This window comes from Akebia trifoliata, chromosome 4 (assembly GCF_017979445.1).
Source record: "Akebia trifoliata isolate Shusen 1 chromosome 4, ASM1797944v1, whole genome shotgun sequence".
Classification (NCBI taxonomy): domain Eukaryota; kingdom Viridiplantae; phylum Streptophyta; class Magnoliopsida; order Ranunculales; family Lardizabalaceae; genus Akebia; species Akebia trifoliata.
Genome location: NC_141378.1, coordinates 8,833,945 through 8,854,639, shown reverse-complemented (window position 1 = coordinate 8,854,639; position 20,695 = coordinate 8,833,945). Strand labels below are relative to the sequence as shown.

The window sequence follows — 20,695 nt, the reverse complement described above, 5'->3', positions numbered from 1 at the left end:
TCAAGAAAACATAATAAAAAAATCTTGCTGATGAGGTGGCAATATTTTGGTGCATCCTATTCCTTGAGGGACCCATGTGAGGACATGTTTAACGTCTCCTGCATGGAAATGCATGTCCCATGCACTTTCTATCAGCTTTGCATTGCCAAGGTATGTGTGCATGTTAGTGTTAATGGTTATCAGAGTACAAATGTACTAATTGGATCAAGTCGTTATGTTCCAACCCGACTCCATTTTTTAGATGGGTAAGCCGGATTTTGAGTACTAATTGGATCTTAATTGGATCAAATGGGTATGTTCCGACCCAACTCCATTTTTCAGATGGGTAAGCCGGATTTTGAATCCACAACCTTGAAGCTATATATATTGCAATATTCCAACAAATCGAACTATGGGTCTAAGCTCCACCTGACCTGATAAGTATTTGGACTTAACTCGGATATACCATAGTTGGATAGTGAACAAATAATTTGAATATTAAAAACGTTACAAATTTGATCCGATTATCAATCATCATCATCAAGGTTTAGAATCTCATTTGGAGATGGTTTGGAGAAAAATTGAAATTATCAAAATATTATTAGACAATTTGAAATAATCGGTTTATACATTCTGAAATGGTTCGAAACTTTTGAGCCTTGACATAATCATAAATGCCTCATCCTAAACATTGTTTGATTTTTATTTTTTTAAATCTTTTTTTTTTTCCGTAGGGGTATCAGTCCTGTCTATTTGTAATTCTTATTTATATTTATATTTAATTCTTTTTTAAATTCTTCCTACATTCAATTCTGTCTAAATTAATACGAGGATTTCCATCATTATTTTGAGATGTTTAACTAATAAGTAGACGTAACAAACCACAGGAAAATAAAAAAAAACACTGAGAAAAAGGAAGATTTAAATTACTAAATACAATGTTCTAATTCAAACTAAAAGAGGATATTTTACACTAGGATTAATATTTTTTTTACATAAGCCAATAATATAAGGTGACAATTCACAAACCAAACAAATTCATCCAATCCATGCCATGAGTATAACTATTTTCAGCTACATAAAAGTGATTATCAAATTCTTCCGATATAAATTCTCCGAGAAAATAGGGATTAGCTTCGATCGAAAAAGATGAACTTGGGCTACTTGTTGACATTCCATCCAATTGCTTTGAAAGCCTTTGTATTTCCTTCTCTGCATCCGAGAGTTGTTCTTTAAGCTTTATTACCTGTAAATCAATAATTTTTTTATTAATATAGGAAAAATACATCATACAACAACAACAACAACAACAAAAAACAAAGACAAAAATTGAGTGAGATTTTTTTCTTGATTAAGTTATAAAAGAAAAAAAAAATATGAGATAAATTGATCCCTCAAAAACTGGTACTAATCCCTAGGAAATCAGTGTTTCTTGCCCATTTTAACCTTTCGTTTGATCCTAAATTCCAAAACGGTTGAGATGAGAGAATGCTTTTAGGATTTCCCAAGAAAATTTTACATATTAATAATGTACCCAGATCCCTAAAAATTGGTACGGAAACTCTAGAAATAATTTTTGATAGAGAGCCTCAAACCTCGTTTGATCAACAAAATGCTAGTCCCAGAAGGACTTTTGAAGTAGAACATCAAACATACACTTGAGAAGGAACATAATCCTAGAGATTCAATCAATCAGTACCCCCCCTCTCCCATCTTGGCCGTGCCTTGACGTTTCATTTGAGGTCAAAAACTAAAAAGTCTTATTGACTGCTTAACTACCGTTAGGGCTGCAACTTGGGTGGGCTAACCCAATTGATGATTGAGCCTAGGTTGGGTTATACGAAAAATGAGTTGAGCCTGAGTAAGGAAATCTCAATCGGAATTGAATTTGGGTTGAGGCTCGAACAACTCGATTCAACCTGAACCTGATGATATATATTTACATATAAATATTTTTATTTATTTAAAAAAAAATATTAGTTTACTCTTCTTAAATGTATTTGTAAAATTAAAGAAAAAAATTATAATATAAAAATTAATAGATTTGGAGGTTGTATGTAAATTTATTTTTTAAGGATTTTATTTTTTAAAATACAATATAAAATTTATGTGTCAAATCAAAATGAAATTACGCTTGCTTGATTAGCCAAACCCACCCAAAATAATCTAATTTGAGTTAACCTGAATTCAACCCAATTTTAAAAGCTCAATCTCAGGTTGAGTTTGGGTTAACGAGGTCTAACCCAATAATCGGATAAAGGGTTCTACAACTTGGATTGAGTCTAGGTTCACCCTTCAACCCGCCCAGGTTGCAGCCCTAGTTACCATCACACAATTTTTATTTTTTATTTTTGACTTTTTTTTTTAACCTCAAATTAAATTTGATGTTGGAAAAACAAAGATTTTTCTTAGAGATTATTAGTACAAATTTCTTAGGTATCTAGGACCCGGAACATCCTCCCATCTCAACCTTTTGTATAAAAAGGAACCTCAAAACTTCATTTTAGGCTATTATTTTCCTTCTTTTTTCCATTTATTATCCCGACATTTCCAAGCCTCCTTGACTGTTGACTTCGACAAAGTTTGCCTAAAACTTCCCTCTATTTGCATTATTTTAATATTTATTTCAAGCTTATCTCTTCAAATTTAGACGGTAATTAAAAAATAAAAATAAATACTAATTGACTTTGACAAAGTTTGATTAAACTTACCTCTATTTTGCATTAGTTAATCTATTATTTCAAGCTTATCTCTTCAAATTTAGAAGGTAATTAAAAAATAAAAATAAAAACTAAATTTGTAGAAGAAAAAAATATACCTGAGATTCAAGGTGGCACTTCTCCATGATGAGATCCTCATTTGAAGACTTAATCTTAGAGTACTCTTCTTCAAGTTTCTTGTTCTTCCATCTTGCCCTTCTGTTCTGAAACCACACAGCAACTTGTCTAGGATCTAAACCAAGCTCTGAAGCAAGTTTGTCCTTCCTCTCTGTCTCCAACTTGTGTTGATTCCCAAAATTCATCTCTAAGAACTTCACTTGTTCTTCACTCAACTTTCTCTTCCTTGTTCTTGCCCCACCACTCCCTTCTCCTTTACTCTTCCTTCTCCTTCTACGCCCTCTTGTCTCTCCTACACACCATAACCACCACATAAGTTATATTTTTTGAGTGAATAGGAAATGCTTCATGGATAAATTATTTATTTAAATGGATGTTTTTGTAATTTATAACTGAATTTTTGTTCATAGTCAAGGGTTTTTTAGTTATTAACTAAAAGAATAGAGGCATTATTATTCCAAAAAAACAAAAAAAAAACCATAAATTTAAGTTTTATGGTTGGCTTTAACTTCTACCAATTTTTTGATTTATGGTAGAGGATGGAAAATGAAAAGCTTTTCAAACCATAATTCAACCCCAAAAACACTTTTCTTACAATCTACTGCTAAGTACAAACCTGAACTTGGTACAACATGGGTGTATAATTCTGGATATAGCTGAGACATGAGTAGCTCTTGATCTTGTATCTGATTCATTCTTGTTGCTTAGTTAGTTTCTAGCTCTCTTTCTTACACACCAAGGTGACAAGGTCTCTACTACTCTCTACCATTCATTCTTACTCTTAACTCTACTAAGAGTGGTCATGTGGGAACAAGTGGAGAACTATTTCGTACTTATAAAGAGATGCCATGACCCTAGGGATTGATTTACAAAACCACCCTTGGTTCGTGTAATTAGCATTAGGGCCGCCTTTCTATATTTGGAGAGTGACGTTCATGACCTTTAGATGGATAGTGAAAAGTAGCTGTAGTAGGGGTAAAAAAATTTGATTTATTTTCTAAGGCAATCGCATTTCACCTCGAAACAAGTAAAATTTTGACAACTTAATACGAACTGTCGAGAAAAATATGACCCCAGATGCCAATCTTCGACTAAAATAAGTCTCGAAGGAATCATCTGTATAATTAGAAATTCTATAAATATATATATATATATATGGGTGGGTTCCTGCGACACACATTGCGACATAAATATAGACAACGTGTTTCTCTTATATGGGCAAAAATGTTTGGAATAGGCTGATTTTTTGTGAGGATGATCTCTGTGATGTGGGGATAATCCTGGCAAAAAATCATCCCATTCCAAAACTTGTAACCCGATCAAAATTGATTTACAAAAATTGGACGGTCTAGAAATTTTATAATGAGCTGATTTTTGGCAAGGATGATCTCCTCACCACAGAGATCATCCTTACAAAAAATCAGCCCATTCCAAACATTTTTGCCCATATAAGACAAAACACGTTGTCTATATGTGTGTTGAAATGGTTGTCGTTTGAACCTGACCCTATATATATAATATATATATATATATATATATATATATAAAGAAACCCAAGAAGAAATGTTATAAATTGCTATAGAAAATTTGGAAGCAACAATTGTTATTTGTAATCATAAAACAAGATTGAGTGTTCAATGAGAAAAGAGAATAAATAAAGACAAGCACATCAAGATCGACATGTGACGCTCGATTGAACTACCATTGAAATCTTGCTTGCTTTTATTATAGTTTTTTTTTTTTTTTTAAATTTTAAATTATTTTCTTCGTTCAAGTGAATTATTTCGCTACTCTATTGTACCAATAATGAAGAACATACAAAAAGTAAGATCACGATAGCTCACACCACCGATCTCTAGTTTTTGCAAAAATAGAAATATTTTTTTTTTCAAAATGCTATTAAACCCTCATGGGAATATTAGTATCTTTCATGTTATTTTTTAAAATATATTATTATTTTATCTTTTAATGTAAAATAATAAAGATATTTTGATCATCTAAACAATCTTATGATCATGATCCTTCATTGGCTAGACTTTTCTTTTAAAGAAAATAATTATGTCAACATTAAAATCATATTAAATCAGAAGTATAGATCATTTGTACTTAGATAATACGCTATTCTTTATGGAGGGTAGTTTGGGAAAAAAGAAAAGTGGATGGCGTGGTTGGTGGTACGTAATCACGCGAATATCGGAAAACTGTAGGGTCTTCACGACTATGCAATAAAATAATAATAAAAATTTTACTTATGTTATATTAATATATTTCTTCTTTCCAGTTTTGACCTCGTCGAGTGGCAATCCACTCCAGCGAGGGAAAGGTAGAGTGGGGGGACCATCGGCGTGGCAAGAGACACAGAATTTTATAGGTTCGGATCTCAAATAAATTAAAGTAAAATATTTTGTACGGAAGCTCTTTGGATTGGGACATGTAGTCACACCTTGTTGTCCAATGAGGTGGTAGTCTCTCTTTCTTTGTGCTGTTTTTAGTCACTTTTTTCTTTTGGCCAAGCCGAGCCGCTTAAGTTGGGTCCTAGTTCGTGTGGCTCGAGATGGATAAAACACTTTTCCTAGACAATGACATTTAAGATGGATAGAATTATTTGGGTAGAATACACTAGTTTCATCGAAGGTTGAAAATATTGGACATTTTAAATTATTTGAAAATCACTACTTTAGAAAATGATCTTAGACATCAATCTTTTTAAATAAATATTAATTTTTGAAAAGATGACATCTAAAATGCAGTTTTCACAATGTTTGAACTTTAGACATTGATTTTTGAAAAAAAAAATGATGTCTAAAATCCACCTATTATGTGCATTTTTTATTTGAATGATAGTCATCACTCGTATAGAAATTATTTAAAAAGTGATGTCTAAGTCATTTTTTTATGTACTGGTGAATTAAAAATATGAAAGATTTACCAAGCAAATCTATTTGTTGCAATTTTATTACAAAACTCTCCTACTTTATCAAGTTTGTTAAGTGAACAAACACTACTTCGTGAATAAGGTTAGCATGACTAAGTTTGATTTCAAATTTCATTAAGAGTCGTTGGGCCCACATGATTATCAAATTGTCAACCCAAACCCACGACCTTCTAGATTTCTTGGAAAAACTCAAATTTAAAATTAAAAAAAATTCAAAGAAAAAATCATTTTTAGTTTGATCGAAAGTGTTGAAAATGGATGGCTACTGAACTCTCAATTTAAAAATAAAATTCAATAGTGAAAATTAACTCTTCTTTTATAATTTTTTGTCAAAGTTCTTAAAATTTTGTCCTTTCTAACTCTGTTGCATCAGATCATGCTTTTGTATGCCACAATTTGATTTGACTAGGATCCACTCTAAGGTATATTAAGTAACAAATTAACCTTATCAATTAAAATTTTATGATGTGGATCCCCACTACAAGGTTTGTTGTAGGTAACAAATTTGATAAAGTAAGGGTTGGAGGGTAACAAATATCATAAAGTAAGATTCTCTTGAAGTTGTCAGAATTCTAAGGGAGTTTTTATAATAAAAATGCAATAGTTACTTCTGTCGAGTAAATCTCTCAAAAAATATTTTGGTCAAGAGTGTTCGATCATACTCCTAATCAATACATTGCCTTGGAATGGGATTCAAACCTTCTTTGCATCAAATTTAAGAGACTTTATATGTTGTTCGTACTAACATTATTTGGAAAAAGTTGTTTACCATACTAAATAGAAATTATTTGGAAAATTTTGATTTTTTGTGTACACCTTAAGATATGGGTATCGATCAATTAATTAACCATCAGAGGTTAGTGCATTAGTCACAGGCATCCAAGCTAAATGCCTAGGTTGCTTGTTCAATCTTGCTTATGCCCCTCAATTTAAATGTTGCATGTGTTTTGTGTGGGTAGTACCAACTTTAGGTAGATTAGTCTCACCAATGTGTGGATATAATCCAGAGGATGCATATGTGTAATCAATTGTTGAGATCTACTCCTTCACCTAGATCTTCGTGTTAAAGAAGTATCTATGAATCATACATTAGACACTTCAGTTAGTAAAAATTTGTGTTCGTACGAAACCTCTCAATTCATTTCATGTATGGAAAAAAAAATTGCTAACAAAATTTTGCTCACAAAAATATGGGATTCACTAATCACATGTACCCACATGTTGCATAGCAATCCTAATTACAAAAGTACCATTGTTAGTTACAAAACTATCCTTGTATACTTAACGTGGCAAGTACTGAGGAGTCTATGAGCATTAAGAGCAAAAATTCTGTGCAAAAAACAACTCTTTCATGTACAATTTCTCTCTTTTCTCATTCTATTTATAGACATGTCATGTATTAATCCTACGCATAATACTTTCCTCATTCTTACCTTACTTATCATGATTTTTTTTCTTTCTTTCTTTCAATTCTATCTAATCACAAAGTTTGTCTAAATAATTTTATTCGTGTTTTTCCTTTCCTTTGATTATTTTATAATTGCTCAGAGTAACGGTGATCCGTTTCCTTAGTGTTGTATCACTTATTAGCTTCGTGAATGAAGTGTAGATCTCTAGGGTTTGAGATGAGATTCCTCGAGATCTATATTGAAACAAACCCGTGTGGGTAGCATACTCACCTAGGCCCTTAGGGGTAGAATGCTTTGTCATCTCTTCTTATTTGGAGTTCATTTGTATGCAAGTGCAATTCCTAGTGTGATCCTTGAACATGAATCCTGAGACAATCATTGAAGATGAATCTCGAGGCAAATACAAATAATGTATCAATTGTGTGGGAGGAAATTATCCTCCACATCCAACATTTCCCCAAATATATTACTTGATTGTCCTTTCGCGAATAGTCGAAAAAAAAAATCTCAACGCTTTAGTGTCCTCTTCCAACAACGAAACATTGTATACACCCATACTTTTCTCTAAAAGTTGTCGGGAAAAAAAAAAGACTTAAAAAACACTATAACTTGGATAAAATCCTCAACTCAAATCTTTATGCCACATTTTTATTTTATTTTTTCTACCTATCAAGAATACCTAAGATTCTCATGTGAACTCAATCTTTGTAGGAGGATTGAAACAACCAAAACTTTTCAAACTACAAAGCAGGCCAAGAAGCCGAGTTCCATTAGCCGACTTTTAGATTTTTAACAAAAAGCTACTAAAAGAGAGTGGGCGATGACTTCCACCCTATTGGAAAAGCACATGGAAATGTGCAATGCAACCCCAAACCTCTTAACACGCGGCACCACATCAAAATCCTCATAGGGGACCACTGTCCTTGTTCATACAAGTGGCATTACCTGATTGAACCAGATGTTTTAGACCTGTCCACCAATCAGGATAGACTTTAAGAGGGCTCCATTAATAAATGACCCTAAGCTTTCATAAGGTCACAAACACTTTATATATAGTTTTATAAGACTTTAGAGACAAGACATAAAAAAAACAAAAGCCTATTTTCTAAATTTGGTTGGTGACACAATTCCTCCAAATTTAGAGGAAATTTGGTAATAACTCCAACCTTCTTAGGTCTCACTATGTGTGAGATACAATGAATCTACTTTGCCTGGCATAAGCTTATCTAATTGTTCTTCTATTTTTTCCCATATGATTTACCCCCAATTGTCATCAAGAAAGATAAAAATGAGTCTTATAGTTTTGATTCCTCTATTTTTACTCTTTATTCAAAAAGAGTTAAGGTATCGAAGACAAGTGGCACAGTATAAGAGGATAAAATGGACCCATACCCCAACAAAATGGCACGTGGCTTTGTCTACATCAGCAATGACCTATGTATGGACTTTAAGATATAGAGGGAGATTATTGGATATTGAGAGTGTCAGTTGTTGGGTTTCGATGTTCCAGGTGTCATTGTTTTATTGGTTTTGGTTCGATATTTTTTATCCAATAGAATAGTGGCATGATAATCTTTCTCCATTTTCCATTCTCCAAGATAAGGTTTCCTTGGGGAGAGAGTTCTAATGGCAATTTGAGTATGAAAGAAAACTTGGGGTATTAGGGTTTTCTTTATTAAGGTTGAAAGGATTAAAGTAAAAGGTAAGATGGTAAGAAAGAGATAAGGATCACAAAAAGAGAAGTGAGAGAGAGAGAGAGAGATTCTCATAGGTTGTCAAACTTAGGTTAATTATATCCTACTCTTTCAACTTCTTTAGTAAAGAAATAGAAAAATAGGTTGAGAAGAAGATAAGATTGGGGTTAAGGATTTGATGCACTTCACATGAATTAGGCGTTGTTTATAAACCTAATCTCCTTTCCTTCACCAAGAAGATCTATTAAGAGATTAAATTAAAGATGTTATGTTTATCCCAGACACCCAAAACACTTGCTTCCCAATTTCAAGCTTTCTTGTGAGAAATTAAATAAACATAGATTAAAATTATCTATCTTTAAATTTAGCTAATCAACAATTAATATATGTATTTATATATGTCCTTTACACCAAAGCATATTTGGGGACAATCTTGTGTTATTGGTGTGTTGAAACTTTAATTAACACTTTCAAATCTTCACTTAAGTCACATTAATGGATTCCCTCATTCAATCTTGGTAGGATCGATTTAGATTTATTTAATAAGAAATTAAAAATAAGTATATTTTCTTTATAATGAGAAATTCATAAATGACATTTTATCCATAGAATCTACAAATAGAGGATGGATACACGTTGCTAGAACACGGAATAAGCCCCAAATACTAGTTAAAATCAAATTAATAACTATTATTATCTAATTTACCTATTTTCTTGACTTGAGCATCAAAATGAATTTGGCTGATACCCAATAGGGAAGTATGTCAAAATCAAATCTTTTACAATAATATATATATATATATATATATATATATATATATATATATATATAATTCAAGATATTGCTAAGTATCATAAACCTTGGTGAGATCATCTAATCTTTAAGATTCTTTAAGAGGTGACCCACCAATTGAATTATTCCGAAAACTCGATGGGCCTACGTGTGGAGACATAGGCCCTAATGGTGTTACTCTTGTATTTCATATATTATATAAAATGGAATTTTACATTAAAAAATGATAAAGTATACGTAATAAACGATCAATCAATGTCATCTATTGGTGAGGTAGGTTTGATGTGTTGATTTTGAATAAGTAGTCAATTTTGTCTGGGTTGAATATGCCACATCATTCCGTGTTTCCCTCCTCCCATACTAATCGACAAAAACAATTCACACTTTCTCTTGAAATTCTAACTCGAGCATGGTGTCTAGTGTTCTCTATATATTTTAACATACAGATCTCAACAACCCCTTAATTACTCCCTAATTTGCTCCACAATTTAGGTGGGTTTTCTTTTATTAATAAAAGATTAAAACTCAACAATCCAATACTAATTGACACATCATTCAAGGCATGAATTTGCTGTATTACTTATATCAAAAGTTTGATGCCCCCAATAAACTATATTTTTTAACTCTCTACGTGTACTTTTGTTGGACCCATAAACAAAAGAATAAAAATATGATTTTATTGCATGTTATACACACCTTCTTAAGATAACTATGAGAATTCAAGGGAAAATGTTGAAATATTACTTAAAATTATCTTCTTATATAGTTGTTCATCATACACATGTCATTTTAAATTAAATTATAGAATTTCGAGATAAAGGATTATTTGTACATAAAATAATCTGATTCAGAGAATTGGAATAATTACTGAAAAATTTTAGAGGGATACATTAAATGATAATCGATTATAGTTTTTGAAAAAAAAAAAAAAAAGGAAAATAGATCAAGATCTAATCGATTTATGGTGGAGATCTCAAGGCATTTAGATCCATCGAAATCCCCAAAAGGATCTTGACCAGCATCATGGTCTCTAGAGTACTCTAGAGTTTAGAGCATGAGAGCACCTTCTATCATGTATATATGGCTGGAAATCTTACAACAGAGCTTGAAGAGAGAGAGAGAAATCTCTAACAACTAAGCTAGATTTTTAGATATTAAAAAATTGAAAGATTCTAAACTAAGAAAGTAATTAAGTATAGCAAACTATGTATAGATCTATATAGTAGATAGAAACGTGGTTTTTACATCCTCCATTCGTTTTCTTTTACTGATTTCGAGCTGTCTTTCTTTCTTCTAACAATAATAAAATGAGCACATGATACCCACTTACTTTTCTTCATTTATGTACGAGAGAACTTTTGATGATAAGCACTACACGTGCAATTCCCATGTTGTTCCACGCCTTGCACTTTGTTACACGTACGAGTTTGCTTTTGGTGTGATTGGGTGTAGGGAATACCACGTGGCAGAAAAAAACGAAGATTACGGTTTCCTTTGTCAGACTGTGGGGTGGGGTCTTTTTTTCCATCAACCACCTTGGCCTTGATTGGGTGAAGTAAAATCAAAATTTAGTGGGCTCGTACAACAGAGGCTTCAATTCATGGGTGTGTAATGGTCACTTAATATGTTGTGGCAGCAACTATGTCCAAGTGCTCGCCATGTTTATCTATCTATATGACGTGAAAATGCATGTCATGGTGTGATGCTCATGAATATCAATTAACATAATTTTGATTTTTGAAACTCATCCCCTCCACTTGGAATTCTTTTGTTTTTAGAATCGTGATAGATCATAAATCTTTGTCTTGTGTATCTCAAAGCAAAGGATCTACAATTATGTGAAGAAAACGTACACAAAAGAGAATCAGATCATGTTAATTGTATTATTATATTCGATATATATTTGTAGATAACAAAAATTAAATATTTACTAAAAGTGCTAACTGACTCTAACTTCATTAAAAATAGACTTACTTATTACAATACAAAAAATAATTTAATAGTCAGACCAAGAAATGGTTTAAAGTAGAGAAGTTAATTCTGGATTAATTGACCAATCACATGATACTATGTGTATTGTGAGCGACCCCAATTTAAAAAAGAGTCGTGATAATATGACACACGCCCTGATTATAAAATTGTAGATCATTTGTCTCAAGATGCATAGGAAAAAGATTTATGATTATGCTTTTCATGATGCAAATGTTCTATGGTTTTGTGATGGGGGTGTTAGAAAATCATTATTCTTTACAAAAATATCAATGTTAGAGAAGTTCTCAATACACATGGTATGATGCAGTTGGTAGATTTGAGATTCTGTGAAATCTCAAATTGAATTTTTTATACAGCAAAAAATTCTTAGTCAGACTAGCCTACCTTGGTAAGATTTCAAATCTTATTAAGGGTCATTGGACTTAACATGGATTGCCACATTAGCATTCCAACATCACAAACCTCTAGCTTTCATCGTGAAACTCATATTTAAAAAAATTATAATACTTGTTTTGGACTTGATCCACAGTTTTGAAAATGGATCCAAACTCTCAAATTAAAATTAAAATTCAACAATAAAAAACTATTTTTAATTTTTGTGTAAAAGTTTTTAAATTTTTGTGCTTTACACATGCAACATCTTATCATATTTTGGATACTACAAGGTGGTGCGATTAGGAAACTTTCCTTAGTAAGAATGTATTTTTCAATTTCTAATCAATAAATTTTTTGAGTCGTGATTTTCTAACACCTCCTCTCACATACACTCCTTGAAGTGGCATGGGCTAGAACCATAGAATTTTGCCTCGGGAGATACAACTGCACATCTCCATAATTTTGGGCAATTGTGTATCCTGAGGAAAAAGAAGTATGGTTCTAACACATGCCACATGCCACGTACGAGAGTGTATGCTAGAGGAGGACGTCAGAAAATCATTATTCAATTTTATTTTATATTTATTATTTTAACTTGACTCATCGGAATTGAATTGGAGTTTATGGTCATTGTGTAAAGTTGAGTAATAATACTATGAGTTTTAATTGTAGTTTTCAAATACAACAAAATTTTCATGTCCCTCGAACAGGAATTGAGCTTCATATATGCTAAATTCCTAAGGGAAAAAACTTGAGAGCTACAGTTAACTTGGAATTTTAAAGTTTGCATTTTGTACTTGTGTCTTGAATTTAGCTGGATCACAGTGTGTTTGTGTGTGTGTGTATGTATGTGTGGGAGCTAAAGCCCACTACGATAGATTAAAGCAATCATGTCCCCTTTGCATCCAATTAAGATTAAAACAAGATTTCCATAATCTTAGTTGGACCACACAACATGTTAGGTAGGGCTGTAAATTGGGCTGGTCCAGGCTTCATCCGGCCTAGTATTAATTGGGCTCAGCTTCAGTCGCCCACTTAGAATTTTTTTTTAAAGAAAATTCTGAAAGAGGAAATGAGGGAAAAATATAGAGTTAGACAATGCTAGAAAAAGAAAGAAAAAAAAATCAAATCAAATCAAATCTGAACTAGTACTCACATATGACCCAAGAAGAAAAGATGAAAGTCAGCATTGCTGATACATATAATAAAGTACCCAAAAAAAGAAAAAGAAAACAGATAATAACACTAAAACAATAGGAACAAAAATGTACAAGAAAGAAATAAAAATGGAGAAAACACGGATTGAGCCAGAACAGATCTGGACTTTGGAAGGGACGGGCCATGGCCCAAAAAATCCAGATTTGGAATACAGGCTTTTTTTATACACCTACATTTTGGTGGACAAAAAAGGGACCGGCCTTGGCCCAAAAATCCAGTTGGGATTACAGGCCTTTTTTACCACCTAAATTTGGGTGGATAAAAATTGATGACTCATTTACATAAGTTCCTACTCATTTTAGGGGAATTTAGTGGAATAAAAAAACATGTGCACTAGAATTTTCATGATGAATTATCTATTGATCGTGAAAATATCGTAAAAAATTTACCCTTCAACCTCAAAATTTTATTTTCTTCAACATTTAAATCCCAAATTTTTTTTCACTTTCATGAATTTATCCAAATTAACCAAATTGAAATCCGGCCAAATAATTACAAATCTGAACTTAATTTGTTACTATGCCTCTGATTGTCTTTAGGTTGACATTTAGGCCCTGATTGGTACACATGCAATTCCCTTTCAAAATCACTTTTATGGGTGCTTGATTATACGACCCAGCTTGATATATTGCAAAAAACGTTATAAAAAAAATAATAATAAAGGTAATTTTTAGTTGTTGGGTGCTTGGTTAATTACCCAATGTAGGTGATTTGCATTGTAAAAAAAATTGTTCATTAATTACATCATTCACCTAAATTCTTAAGAAATTTCAGCAAATGATTTACAGAAGAAAAATTAGTGCAAATCATTTGTAGACGTTATTCAGGTTGAATTCATGCATATCAAAATTATAAAAATACAATTCCTAGAAGAAATTATTCAAATTCTAAAAATATCATCAATATATTAACTTGCATATTGAAATTACAAAATGCCTCTCATCTAAGAAAATTTGAACTACAAAAATAACACTTAGTACTTGCAATAGTATAACATGCTTGTACCCACCCATGGGTTGCCTATGTGGTAAGGGCAAGCACGTGAAGTGTGGGTTAGGCGCACGTCACGGGTTCGAATCCTCTCTTGGGTTTTACTCAAGATTTAAATGGGGGACCATGGCAGTGGGTTGCTGTGGTAGTCCTCCCCGAGATTAGTTGTAGTGCACGCAAGCTGGCCCGGACACTCGGTTAGCAAAAAAAAAAAAAATGTAACATGCTTGTGAATTTATAAAAATACTCTTCTCAATGAGACATTAATTGCAAATAAAGTTACTAAAGTACCCTTAATCAAATTAAATATTATATAAAGATATATACTTATTTGCATATCAGAATGACTTATATCTCAAGTTAGTAAGTCGATCTTTGCTTGTAAAAGACTTAACTCGAATTCTAAGATTTTCTTTCAAATATTTTTTTGATTTAAATTCTTGTCAATTACGCTCTAAAATAAATGAAATTGATACAATAATCCATTACTTCCAATTCTCAAGAATCCAAATAAGAAAAAAAAAAAAACCACCTCAAGTAGTAGTAGAATTCCATCATTTAGGTACAAGTCTTTTTTAATCATTAAATACGAGAAATATTCTATGAATCATCGCAAAGTTCTTTCCCTTTTGAAAACACAATAAATTATTTTCTAAATCATCCAAGGTTTAAAATATCTTAATGGATACATTCAATATAAACCAATACATTTTGAATCAAGGTTAATGTTTCGTATCTTCCGATATTTAATTTAAAACCATAAAGTAATCATCATCAACATAATAACAATTTACTTTGGTAAAGAAGTAAATTAATATTTTTCAAAAATTAAAATTCATCTTCTTTACTTAAATGTTTTGAACTTTGAGGAGAGATGACCCACTTAAACTTGAATACATAATTTAGATGGAAACTTGAAGAAATTTTTTTATTATACGTCCATTAACTTCAAAAGGTAAGGAAATCTTCAACCATCTACCAAACAAATCGATTTTGAATGCCAGGATATAACCAAATATAATCCTTTTAGCCCAACTCTAATTAAGTATAGAAACAGTGAATCTTGAATCAGGGTTTTCGGTTCCAATTCCAATCCCATTAACCGAATATCAATTGATACCCCCATTAAATACCACTTTAGATTCAGTTTTCCATTTTTCGACAAGTCGAGACAGTGAATTATAGGAAGAACCACCTTCACACACAGCTCTTATTGCACTATTTTTTAGCTCTTTAGCTCTATTTTTCAAGACCTTCCCTTCTTCACCCTCCATCACCAATCTCACCATCTTCTCAATTCATCACGTCCCACCACTCCCTTCTCTGGTAGTATCCTCGATCGAACGGCCACGCCTATATCATCAACCAACAATAAAGAATTCCAATTCTGCTCAGCATAGAGTGGCCATGTGATCATGGGTACTCCATGAACAATGCTCTCCAACGTAGAATTCCATCCACAATGTGATAGAAATCCACCAATTGATGCATGGTTCAAGATTTCAACTTGTGGGGCCCAGTTGGGGATCACCAATCCAACTCTCTGAGTCCGAGTCAGAAACCCACTCGGTAAGTACTCGGACGGGTCATTTACTCCAGACCCTAAGGTCAAGTAAGATGTAGTAGAACTAGAAGCTATCATATCATGAGGAGGACGTACAACCCAAACGAATCTTTGCTGACTCAGTTCCAAACCCCAAGCCAACTCAGTGATCTGCTGAGTTGATAACCCACCACCACTACCGAATGACACAAAAAGCACAGAATCATTCGGTTGTGTATCTAACCACATTAGACAATTTGACTTATCCAATGGTGGTGATGCAGGTGGCTTTATCATGGGCCCCACAGGGTGTACACGTGGCATTGGTATCTGCCGTAGGATCCTATCATCAGATAAGGATTTGAGTGTTTGTGGTTCAAGATCTTCAAATGTGTTTATTAGAATACCTGAAGCTTCCACGTATCGACTTACATGTCTCAACATACAATTGAAATTTCCTCTTTGCCGATCAAGAAAAATATCACCAAGTTCTTCAACTCGGACAGGTTTACAACCCGGAACTCGTAATGGCTCAGTGAGTTCGCGTAAATCGCCTTTGATTTCTTTAACAAGACTCGGCAAGTAACATGAGTACGTAAGAACGGTAGCATTTGAAGTGTAGTATAAGAATTTATCCATTTTAAGATCATCAGCTATATCGAATGCATCAGTGCCGAACACGTCAATGATCAGAACCGTCGGTGTGGGTCGCATTTCGATGATTGTAGATCGAAGGGACGGTAGTGATTCTTCGATAATTTTTGAGATACGGTATAGTAGATCTGTGTTGGAGGAGACTATATTGGATATATCAACAGGAGGAAGATTGATGATGTTAAGGCCATCAGGAAGAGTGAGTGATTGAAGAAGTTGGTTTTGAACGGTTGATGATTCGGTTGATGAGACGACGAAGAAGCTGACTTGAATATCATGATGAGAGACGAGACACGTAGCGAGTTGTAAGCAAGGGATGATATGGCCCATTCCTGGGCTTGCTAGTATAGCTAAGTGAGGCTTAGAGATATCCATGAATACAAGATGAAGGAAACAAAGGTGTTGAATGTGAAGGAGATGGTTGCATGAAGACTCTTGATGTGTTTATAAAGGAGTTTTTGGTAATATTCTGCCATATCTTCGACTAACCCCAATTAGGAAACTATATTAAGACATGGTAAAATGACTTTTCCAGGAAAATATGAATCTGAAGGAAAATAAACAGTCATACATTTGAAAATGGCATTATTAGATTTGGACAGAAACTAGAGAGGGGGAAAAAATGGAGAGAACATTGGGTTTTTCCAGGAAAACATGCACTTCCTAGAAATTAAATTAGAATAGAATACTTTGTTATTCAATTTTTCAAAATGGGAAAGAAAATAATTGCAAATATAATTACTATCCTAAATTCCTAATAGAAGTAGTCAATAATATGGAATCTCTTATTATTCTGGATTTAAAAAAAAAAATTACCTTTCTAGAGAATATTGAGGAAATTATATAAAGGAAACAATCTTTGAGGGGATTTAATGTCAATAAAGGGTCGGATTGGTTATATGGCAAGTTTTTAAGGAAATTCATTTTCTCACTTATGTTGTGTTTGGATTGAGAGAAATGGAGAGAAGAGAAGAGAAAATAAATAAGTTTCTCTCCATTTCTCTTGTTTGTGTTATTAAGTGGGGAGAGAAGAGAAAAGAATTGGAGAGAAAGGAGAAAAAAGAAAGGGTGAATTTTCTTTTCTTTTCAAAAGTGGAGAGAAGATGAGAGAAATGGATGGAAACCCTTTTAATATGTTTTATAATTCCAACTCTGCCCTAGATCTCTTTTAAGATATTTTAAAATTTCAAAATTATCCCAAGCTCTCTTCTCTTCATGAGTTTCTCTTCTCTCCACTTCTCTCAATTCAAACATAGCCTTAGGCTTTGTATAACCCCAACCCAAGGAGTTGGTGAACTGTGATTTATTATTTCCAAAGTTATGTGCTAAACTAATGAACTAATGGCACTGAGAGAAAATTTGGGAGCAATTTAAGTGCTTTAGTTTTAGTAACTTTTCAATACACGTGGAGTCGTGTCATTGATTCACCAGCTTAACAAATAACTTTCAAAATAACAAATTTATGTTCGGAGTTGGCCTAGTGGTAAGCCGAGCTTTGATAAGCTCCTCAAGAAGGGTAGGTCAAGTGTTTGAAACCCCACAAAACAATGAATTCCTTGGGACCACCCTCTAGGTCCCAAGTGTTTGAAGTATTTCTGCCTTTTTATTTGCTATTTGGATACTATTCTTTGGAAATATTTTATTGTGGAGATTCATTTGTTGATGGGTGGGTGAATAGTCATTTAGAAATCTTCTGTGAACAAAGTCTATAACTCAACTTGTTTTGGGTTGGTTTTGTGAAGAGTCAAGTACATTTTTTTGTTCAAAGAGACGAGGTTGAGAGGAAAAAAAAATGTGTCATCTTAGGTGCTCGGGGGGTGGGGGGGAGGAGTAGTAAAAAGAAAAAACCCTTTTATGATATCTTTGAATTGGGCAATTGTCTATAGATAAGCCTATACCTTTACACTTCTCAAGTCCTAAGTAAATAGAATATTAACTTCAGAATTTTCATTGCCACAATGCCTTCTTGTGCCACTTGTAGTCAATAAATGAAAGGTCATTACTTTTAGGATATTACCGTCAGGCTTCCCTTATGATGTGGTTCTCTCATTACATGTCCCATCACCTATCATTTCTTAACATATTTACTACAGTGTGGAAGAGCTCATTCTTGTGAAAATGGAAAGTAGTTTGTTTCTCTTTTATTCACTCAGATGAAGTCAATTTCCTAGAATCCATTAGCTGAGGTACCAAAGTTCCTTACAAGGTAGTTTTTGATTTTTTTTTGTTTGGATGGCTTCATTGGACAAGCTCTTTGTTTTATTTTACTGCTGAACACCTTATCACTCATAGAATCATCATAGTTGATTTTCTTTTCTTAATGGGAATCTAGTGACAAATCCGTAAACCAACTCTTCATCCATCCTAAGGTGTCCCATTTCTTTTGCTTCCTTGGTATCATTGATCCTTCCTTGTTTTGTTTTGTCCCCTTTCCAAAGTTGAAACACCAAGACCTTTAATTCGAAAGAGAATTTGATTCAACCCGTTTGTTGGGTTTTTTAGAAAGAGAGGAATCAGAAATAATATTTTTGATTGGGAGTAATAGAAATAATAGAACTTTTTGTCTGTCATGATGTGATGTTATTATCAACATAAAGGCTCTCATTATCCTTTTGTTGTTAAGCTTCAAAGAATGTAGTGATTTCTTCTTTAAAAGATTTTGTTGTTAGGTGAGAGTTCTGGTTTAGCGAAGGAAGTTTGTGTTATGTTGGATTCTCCTGTTTGTACTTTGTTTCTTTTTTATTTTATAAAAAATATTTTTCTTCAATGCCATGTATATGGATGGTGATCTAATGTTCGACTGTGTACTATTAGAGTATTATAAGATGCACTGTAAAAAGGAGTTTTGTGATACACAAAATCATATTCAACAAGAGGACTTTTAGATCAGTCAGACTGAATGATTTTATGAAGAATAAAGGTGGCAAGAAGTGTAGCAGTAAATAGTTATTATGTTTGCCTTCTCTAGTACGCTACTACAACATTTAAGACATTCGAACAGATCACTCCAACTGGATGTGAAAGCCATCCTGATACCAAATCACTTTTTCCCTTCTACTTCCCCTTGATTCAGGAAATAGGCACCACCTTTTGCTTCTCATTGTTTTTATTCATCTCTTCAACTTGTTTCTTCTTCGGCTCCCTCTTTCTGGTTTGAGCTGACCTTGTCTTTGCAATTGGGTTCCATGGCTAAACTGGTGAACCAATGGCATTGAGAGAAAATTGGGAGCAATTTAAGTGTTTTATTTTTAATAACTTTTCAGTACACATGGCGTCATGTCATTGATTCATCAGCTTAGAACATAACTTTCAAAATAACAAATTTCTGTTTAGAGTTGGCTAATGGCAAGCCAAGCTTTAATAAGTTACTCAGCAAGGGTAGGTCAAGTGTTTGAAACCCCGCGAAGCAATGAAGTCCTTAGGGCCACTCTTTAAGTCCAGTTGACCCTTGACTCAACCAGTTGCATGTAGGGCTTTTTCGAGGAGGGTCTTACCCAAATAATTGCATGAGAAAATTGATGGAAATTTATTTTCTAGTAAAATGTGATTGCATGTTGCAGGTGTGTATGATTTTGAATTTTAACAAAACAAATTATTTTTCTAAAAGAATAATCTTAACAGGCCCCATTGATTTTGTATATCAGAATTTTAGAACATGGAAATAAATATGAAATTGCCATTTTTGTACGAATCAATGGGAGACCCCAGTCACTAATTGGTACACGTGGCACATTCTTCTCACAATTTCTCTCTTTTCCTTCTCTTAGTCTGTAACTTGGACTGGGCTGATATGGGCTTGGGCTTGGGCTTTTTCACTTTCTCTCTAGAAATTTAACTCCATAGTTGATGGATGGTCCAATTTTCCTCCAAACCATCTATGAAAGATTTTCTTTATTAGTTATGTTTTAAAACCATTTATTATAGGATTTTGACAACATCTCATCTCACTCATGGACGAGATTGAGTTGTCTTGCCCGGGTCAACTCATCTCAAACAAGACAAATCATTTATTCATATATATTTATATGAAAATAAATTATAATTTTTTTTTACAAAAAAATTAGATTAGAAGATGTTTAGTCATAAAATCATATGGATCAAGGATGATGAGTTGATCAATGTGGGCATTTTTCTAATAAATTTTGTTTCGTTGAGAGCATGATCACCAGCCTTTTGCAATACCCAATTCTCATAAAAACACTTTAAAAGTTAATTTTACATCCAAACTTGGGTAGTTTGAGTACAAAAGGCCAAATATTGAGCCAAAAGCATTTTT

The 20,695-nt window shown here is 33.0% G+C and overlaps 2 protein-coding genes across 2 annotated transcripts; both read right to left on the bottom strand.

Annotated features, from left to right (window-relative positions):
• Positions 1–884: 884 nt before the first annotated feature.
• Positions 885–3,637, bottom strand: LOC147403560 (homeobox-leucine zipper protein ATHB-40-like). Its single transcript, XM_086439167.1, has 3 exons — positions 3,433–3,637; positions 2,798–3,108; positions 885–1,225 (listed from the first exon to the last, which is right to left on the bottom strand). Exons 1-3 carry the CDS (start codon positions 3,509–3,511, stop codon positions 1,001–1,003), a joined length of 615 nt encoding a protein of 204 aa, XP_086295293.1. The 5' UTR covers positions 3,512–3,637; the 3' UTR covers positions 885–1,000.
• An 11,867-nt stretch (positions 3,638–15,504) lies between these two features.
• LOC147403559 (UDP-glycosyltransferase 72E3-like) lies at positions 15,505–16,794 on the bottom strand. Its single transcript, XM_086437570.1, has one exon. The coding sequence runs from the start codon at positions 16,792–16,794 to the stop codon at positions 15,505–15,507; it is 1,290 nt and encodes a 429-aa protein (XP_086293696.1).
• Between the last annotated feature and the right edge of the window lie 3,901 nt (positions 16,795–20,695).